The following is a 7,976-nucleotide window of genomic DNA, read 5'->3' on the forward strand; positions in this document are numbered from 1 at the left end:
TGCGAGACTTCTGGTGTGTTTCGATCGGCCTGTGGGTTGAAAACAGCCTGTCAAGTTACACTTAATTAAGCTAATGCGCCAGATGATGGCGGCTACGCTTAATTAAGTATTTTAACTCGGCGGGTCTGTCACAGCTGGTATCAGAGCTGAAATGCACCAGGGGTACCAGCATCATTATTTTTATGTTTCCAAACTAAAAAGGAGTTTCAGAAAAATACGTTTTTTTTGCGCTCAAGGGATTAGGAGAAATTAGTTCGTAAGCCCTATATAGTGTAGGTTATATCAGGTGTTTAGATATATAATAGCAACTAACTTCTAGGCAATTAGTATTCTGGGATGTAGATATATATTATATAATGTGATTTTTCTGCAGGTACACTAACCCCGCTTACGTAGGAAAAATTCATAGTAGACTGCTAGTGTATATAGCGAGAGTACGTATTGTGCCACCGCAATAATCTCGTATATTGCCATAGTTGAGTGGCAAAAATTTTCTTTTGTAAGAACGTATAGATTATGCATGCTTCATATCATCTCACTTGATTTTAATATTTTTGTGTATTGGCACTTGCGTGTGTTCTTTTCACCTTGTTAGCACATCACACATGTTCCGACATTCTTCGCTGGTAGCTTGTGGCTCAAATCTCCCAACTAAGAGTATTTTCCCTTAGTAACTCATTAATGAGAAAGGTATAGTAATGTGCTGGTTGAATTTGAGGAAAAAATTTCTAGGGATAAAAATTTGAGTTATGATTTATATTATCTTAAACTTTGACATGTTTAAATTTGGAAATTCATTCAAACATCTACTTATGAAGTTGTTGGTTGCTGATATAATTTTAAGATTTTTAATAAATAAATAAATGTTGCTTAGGAGTTTTTGGATAATGCTGCATCCAAAGGTTAGACAGATTAAGTGCTCTACAAGTTATCTACAAGTTGACGGTTTCAAAAAAAAATGATAACAAAAGAAGAACGGTCAGCATTGATAGATCTCGTTGATACCTTCCAACATAGACTTTTTGTTTCCTGTTAGCCTACCATTTAGGACAAATGGCTAAAAATTCACTAACCCATGGCTCAATGACCGTTCCGTATTATCCTAGCATGGAAATATTCTACTACTGACCAACCTCAATTTTAACGTCGCCATGCACATCTCACATGTAGACTTCTGTCCCTGCTGCACTGCGTACACACGCCTTGATGCGGATGGATATCGGGGTTGCACACTTGGGTGCTGAGTGTGCAAATCTGTCTATATAATTTAGTTAGCCGGTCTGACCGGTTGTAGTACCGGTCTGACTGGTGGTAGTCGGTCTGATCGGTTTGGTGGGCGGCCTGACCGGTCATGTTAGATTTTTATGCCTGTAGTGTAGTGCAGTTGTAGACCTTCTCTTTACTTTAATTTTGTTTCCACTACTATCGACATTTTTCCCAAGGTTTGTGAAAAGGATATTATTCTTAAATGAAACCTTCCCTAGCATAAGTGGTTCTATGACCGTTTTATTCGATCTAAACCTTCCGCATTGGTCAATGATAAGTCGAGATCGTATATTCTCGTATCTAAGTTTTTCATCCAAATAATCGAAGATCAACCATCCTGACCATTCTTAGTGACTAGAAACATCCTAGTGTTCTTCTAATATTGATATTCGGTAATTTCTAATCGCCTTGATTCCTAGATCTTAAATAGCTCTGCTTGCATTCTTGCTCAAACGAAAATGAATAGATCAAGAACTTGATCCCAGACATTATAGTCATCTTGCATAAATAAGGTCGCACGTTTGTTGCATGGGAACCACCTTATTGCATTACATCGCATTGCATTGTTGGGCCATGCAGAGTTAGGAAATTAATCTCTTGGTATTCAATCGTGTTATTCGGATTTCTATTATTGATTCTTATATGGTGGAGATTTGTCCCACGACCTATAGTGCCGCGACGGGACCTAGGGCCTCGCGTGTGCGGCCGCCACGCGATTGTGCTCCTGGGAGCGCGCCGGTGCTTAAGTGCGTGTGGATAAAACTACGCCGTCGTTCCTTTTGTGCAATATTTGGAATCGATTTCTGCTGCATTTATTCTTTAAGGGGGTAGGCTCTCGGGGAATGACAGTGTGAATGGGTTGTTTTATATGGGAGTTTGTGGGGGTCATAGTGTACTAACGTGCATAGCAACATGTGCATTTTGCATCATGCAACTCAATTAACAAACATTATTGAGTAAGAATAGTCCTGGGCAAAAACTTTTCCTTGATACTTCAATAATTCCTGGTCTCAACCAAAAAGAATTTGATTCGATCGATGTTAGGCTTCTATTGATCTCGTATAAGCAACTTGGAGTTGATTCCTCGTTAGAGTTTTTTCTTCCTTCAAGTGTTTCCCTTAGTTTTCTTTAGATATCCAGAACTGCATTTAATCAAGTGCGCACGATGGCTAACATTTGTTAGTTCTATACAGTCTTTTTAGAAGTGAATCCTCGGCCCTTTGCTTTCTCCTTAAATCTCGGGACGAGATTTTTTTAAGGGGGTAGGATTGTAACACCCCCATGTTCCGACCGGTCCGATCGGTGTCGCCGGCCGGTCAGACCGGTTGCGCCGGTTGCCGTGCGTCGAGCATCGTCGCCGGCGAGCGATGCCACGCGTCGGCCATCCCTGGCGTCGAATGTCCTCGTCCCTCTCCCTAGACGGCCGCCTGATATTTTTCCCTCTCTCTCTCACGCTCAGCTCCTCGGCCTTCTTCTTCCTTGAGCAGAGCTCGAACGAGCTCGAGCAGCTCGCTCCCGCCGGCCAAATCCCCGGCCTCCGCCCCACCGTCTTCAAATCGCCGCCAACCGAAGCTCCCTCACCTTCCAAGCTCCCTCCTCAACCCCTCCGAGACGAGCTCCGGCCGCCGCACGGCCGGGAAACAAAGGTTCTCCGGCTGCCGGCCATCCATGGCCGTCGAGCTCCACCTCGACGTCGAACTCCTAGCTCCGGCCACTGTTTTCTTCGTCCAGCGGCTCAAATCGAAGCTAGGTGAGGTGCTGATTCTCGTGCTATCCTCGTTCTTGCGCGTTCCCATAGTTTCCGCGCTCGTTCGTGGTGTTGCCGCCGCCGCCTTGCTGCCGTTTGCCGCGGGCCGTGTGCAAGCACCCCTGCGTTGTGCCGCCGCGTGCGCCGGCTTTGCCCAGCAACGCTGCCGCTACACCGCCCCACACCGCCGCCGTCCGGCCTCACCGCCGGCAAGGGCTGCTCGCCGTGCCGTTGGCCGTGGCCCTGTGCCAGTCCGGCTCAGCCGAAACCGATCTGACCGGTATTAGGCACCGGTCTGACCGGTGTGTGCCCCTTTTATTCATTTGACGAAACTTGTAGGTTGCCTAATAAATTAAAGAAAAATTCTAAAAATACAAAAGTAGTTCCATTTGAATGTTTAGATCTAAATCTCCAAGGGAAAAATGTTAATTATTGTGAAATAACCTTTTTGCCCCGTTAAAGATTTAGAATGTGTTTTAGGCTTATTTAATTAGTTTCGACAAATCTATTAGTCCACAAATTATGAAACCTAGGCAGTAGTTTAATTTAGGCATGTGTAGTTCACCATAAAAGTTTCACGTCCAGAAAACGTAGTTTGATATGTTAGTTGGTTTCTCCATATGTTAGTACGTCTATGCATTAAGGAATAGTTTATATTTGAGAAGAGTCTTGTAAATTAAATTAGAACACTGTATCAGTAGCTACATTATACTAGATTTTGCTTATCACGAGGATGTATTCATGGTTTACTTTAGTGAATTTATTCTACTCTAGGCCGAGTTAGTTAGTTCATATTAAAGATATATTGCTAGGGTTCATGCTAGGCCGTATAGTAAGTTGAGTGGTATCATTTTATGGAGTTAATGACGAAAATGTTACATACATGATGAGTGTTGTTGCTATCATGTTCGGTCAGCCGGTATGACCGGTGCAGGGACCGGTCTGACCGGTCATAACCGGTCTAACCGGTTTGGTATACCGGTCTGACCGGTAGAGTCAGGTCTGACAGGCGTAATCATATGTAAATCGTAGTGTTTATAATCGGTCGGTAGTTGTTTTTGTGGTGGTAAAATTTTGTTTGCATTACATATTTCATGTGCATTAATTGGCAGTTCATATGCATTCATATAGAGTACGTGGTGAGAACATCGACTACAGATGGATCGTGAAGCCCAGGATCGGCGAAGCAGGATTGAGTAGGAATTCGTGAAGACCCGGCCCAATGGTCGGAAGGGCCCAATTCCTTACTAGAATTAACACTAACTTAGTGTACCCTCAGTCAAACCCCGGTGCATGTCCTATTATTTTAAATTATGTTTCACTATGTATATATTTTATGTATTACTTGTGCATTACGTATTAGGAATTGATTGGAACCCTAGCTGCATGATCCCTAGGTTTCCCTAAATTTTTACTAGTATGTCTAGGTCGATAGTGGTGACAGGCTAAAAGAGTCCGGTAGAAGTCGGGTGACTTCGTGTCACTCGCGAGACACAGGAAACTTTAGAAGCCGAGTAATTACCGGTTACTCGCGAGATACATTATTATCTTTATACTTCAATATTTGAGGAATGGATTGAAATGGATATGGAGATGTGAGACCGGGCGGGGATGATGGATAGGTATGGCAGCAGGACAGGGTTCCTAGGTGGCTTAGCCCCGTCTGAGTCGATTAAGGACCGGTTGTTGTGGCAGTGCTGATCGGGGATTGAATTGTACTAACCGCATACCGGGAGTAGGAGGTAGTCGAAACCGGTAAGCCGAGTTCTGCTTTGTTCCGAAAGTACAGGAACCCGCACCCAACTCCTAGGGTGAGTCGAGTAGTCGCGGAGAATTTGGATGCATATGTTTACTTTTGGTGGTCTCACGTTGAGCTCGGCTGACCATATGTCGTTGGGCTGGTTCTTCGAGGCGGGGAGGGAAAATGTTGGTGCGTGGGGTCCGATGGGGCTTTTGCGTGCCGTGTTGGTTAGGTCCACCTTGCAAGGTTAAATCGGATCGATTCGCCGTGTTTCGCGGTCATGAGGGGCCTTGATCTCTTTGCTGCATCGTAGCGAAATATTAGAATGTGAGTTATGTATATTTATGTAAAATATTGAGCACATGGAATAATTTTTTGTTTGCATCACCATGATTTCTATAGTGGGTCTATGCAAATATTAAATGAGAGTTAATTTATATAGAACCTGAAGCTAAAATAGTGAAAGTAAAGAATTACTTTAGTCGCTCTTTCTGCAAAACAAACCACTAGTCAAAGGCCGTACATGTTTAGATATATGGGCTAAGTATACCCAATAGTCGGGTAAGTCTTACTGAGTATTAGTTGGTCAGGGTTTGTTGTTTATCCTATTTCAGGTATAGGAGCTAACTAGGCTTCACATCGGTGGGCTCGATGTGGCGCCATGTCTTCACGTCTCGGTAGTTCTCGATTTATTTAGTTCGTTTTATTTATCCTCTAGTAAAAATGCTCTGTAAGTTAGATTCTCTTCCGCTGTTATCTTTTATTTTGTAAATTTTAAATTTAAGCTATTTTGTAAAAGTCTTAATATTATTTCTGTTTATGTAAGATTTTTTTTTGTGCTGGGTACTGCGCTCGCCTTCGTGCGAGACTTCTGGTGTGTTTCGATCGGCCTGTGGGTTGGAAACAGCCTGTCAAGTTACACTTAATTAAGCTAATGCGCCAGGTGATGACGGTTACGCTTAATTAAATGTTTTAACTCGGCGGGTCTGTCACAGCATCCGCGGGGCCCGCGCGCTCCATTTGGGACACGTCGACGCTACCGCACTGCTCGAGTTGTTGGATAAAATGGAACAGAAATGCATTGATGATCCATTATTTGCCCGGTCCATCCATGCTGCAGCGGACTACTTGATCAAGAATCGCATCAATGGCGACTGCAAGTACCGCGGCTTCTTCGGGGATCCACAGGAACCCCCAACATCCAAACAGAGCTATATCACCAGGTTCCAGGGAAAGCTGGACGACGGCGATAAGAAGGCAGGCTACTGGAAAGAAAAAGAGGCCAAAGCGATCCGTGATCCGTCTGCCTCGGGAGATATCTTAGGTCTGTGGAGGACGCTGGAGTACATGAAATGCGGTAAGAGGACGCACTGGCTCGCCGACGAATATGTTGCGCTCAAGCCGTGCGGTGAAGGTGCCATGCAGATCCGGGTATGGGCACAACCCACTAACCATACCAAAATTACACAACCATTACACGCAAACCTTGCCTGATCTGATTTGCTTGGCTTGCTCGCAGGAGGATATTGCGGTTCGAAGAGTGTACGAAGAGGGCAAAGAGGCAGCGCCACCGTCGAAGTGCTCCAAATCCGGTGCTCACAACAGCGGGGAGTCGTATATTTGGCAGCACATGACAAGAGTTTATGTCAAAGGTGAGGCCGGGTCAGCAGCGGCTCCTTCCTTGCTTTATGGGATTTGCCACGAGTGCGATAAGGCCCTAAGGTGTCCTGCCTATTTTGGCAACGGGAACATGAACAAACACCTAGCACGCGTCCACGACATTCATCCACCCTGCAAAACCCAATGTGTGAAGACTGAAGGAAAAGGAGTAGGTAGGAGTGCTGTCAGAGTTTGAGTCCGAGCCTTTAGGCCGCAGTGTGTGTGGGTTTGCTCATCAACTCACTCTGGTTTACTTCGGGAACCGGATCAGCCATGTAAGAGTAGCGCTAATAGTTGCGCCCGCTGCCGACGGAAGAGAGTCCAGCGTGGATAGCATTTAATGTGGAACGGCAGCAGCGGAGCACAGCGCAGCGTCCACGACATTCATCCACCCTGCAAAACCCAATGTGTGAAGACTGAAGGAAAAGGAGTAGGTAGGAGTGCTGTCAGAGTTTGAGTCCGAGCCTTTAGGCCGCAGTGTGTGTGGGTTTGCTCATCAACTCACTCTGGTTTACTTCGGGAACCGGATCAGCCATGTAAGAGTAGCGCTAATAGTTGCGCCCGCTGCCGACGGAAGAGAGTCCAGCGTGGATAGCATTTAATGTGGAACGGCAGCAGCGGAGCACAGCGCAGCGGTGGGACAGCGACTTGCAGCCAATGGAATCACATCACAGTGCTCTTCGCTCGCTTTAGGCCGGCGAGTAGTGAGTCGCTCGCTTCGCTCTCTCTCTCCTGCTTTCTCTCCCCTCCACGTAACATCTCGCCCACTTTGAGCCGGTCATAATATTTGCTCTAAGTGGAGTGATCCCCTTAGCTCTTTTATGTGTGTTTCGTTGCTTATTGCAAACTGGTTTGAGGTTTCCCCCAGTAACTCCTTGTACCGAACCTTTTGGCTTTCAAATAAAAGCAGACTTTATTCTCCTTGAACAAAATTAAAGTGACCCCCTCCCAAGTTTTGTAAATACCCGGGAAGTATTGTTGATTTCGCTCATTCTCTATACCCGGGAAGTTGCCTTCGGTATACTACTATTTATTTCCCCACCGGGCACGCTTGCGCTTGTGTCTTTCCCTCCTCAGTGCTCCCCCACCAACCGGACGTGAGCGCAGTGTGCTGTGTGAGCTGTGACACTCCCGAGGGCAGCCAAATGCGACCATGATTGCTGCTGGGGTCATGGTGGACCCAAGTTTTAACGGAAGCTGCGGCCTGCGGGCTGGCTCGCGCCCGGGGCCGTGCGGTGCCGGTACGCGGTGCTAGTGCTGGTCCTGTTTGCCGTCCTGCTGCTTGGCTGCGCCGCCGTGTTCCTCTCGCCGGTGCCCAGCTCGGTCGGTGGACCGTGGAGGCTGCGCGCCTGCGCGCGAGATCCTGGCCGTGCGCCGTGTGGCGCGCGGTGATGGATCGGCTTCACCTGCATGGTGTTCTACGCGGTGTACGCCCGTTGCCGCGAGCTAAAAAAATTAATGAAAATGAAAAATATATTCCGACCTGCCGGATTCGAACCAGCGACCTAAGGATTTATCTGCAACGACTACAGTCCTCCGCTCTACCAACTGAGCTAAGGTCGG

At 46.4% G+C, this 7,976-nt stretch overlaps 1 protein-coding gene and 1 non-coding gene across 2 annotated transcripts; one reads left to right on the forward strand and one right to left on the reverse strand.

Annotated features, from left to right (window-relative positions):
* The first annotated feature begins 5,819 nt into the window (after positions 1 to 5,819).
* On the forward strand, positions 5,820 to 6,730 carry LOC120681322. Its single transcript, XM_039962827.1, has 2 exons — positions 5,820 to 6,185; positions 6,274 to 6,730. The coding sequence occupies exons 1-2, from the start codon at positions 5,820 to 5,822 to the stop codon at positions 6,607 to 6,609; spliced, it is 702 nt and encodes a 233-aa protein (XP_039818761.1). The 3' UTR covers positions 6,610 to 6,730.
* A 1,160-nt stretch (positions 6,731 to 7,890) lies between these two features.
* On the reverse strand, positions 7,891 to 7,976 carry TRNAY-GUA. Its single transcript is given in 2 exon segments — positions 7,891 to 7,926; positions 7,940 to 7,976. It is a non-coding gene; the product is annotated as a tRNA-Tyr (tRNA).

The sequence above is a fragment of the Panicum virgatum genome, chromosome 7N, assembly GCF_016808335.1.
Source record: "Panicum virgatum strain AP13 chromosome 7N, P.virgatum_v5, whole genome shotgun sequence".
NCBI classification, from domain to species: Eukaryota; Viridiplantae; Streptophyta; class Magnoliopsida; order Poales; family Poaceae; genus Panicum; species Panicum virgatum.

Coding starts and splice junctions, on each gene's coding strand:
- LOC120681322 (XM_039962827.1), top strand. CDS start 5,820: ATGGAACAGAAATGCATTGATGATCCATTATTTGCCCGGTCCATCCAT. Junction 6,186..6,273: donor AAGGTGCCATGCAGATCCGG/GTATGGGCACAA, acceptor GCTTGCTCGCAG/GAGGATATTGCGGTTCGAAG.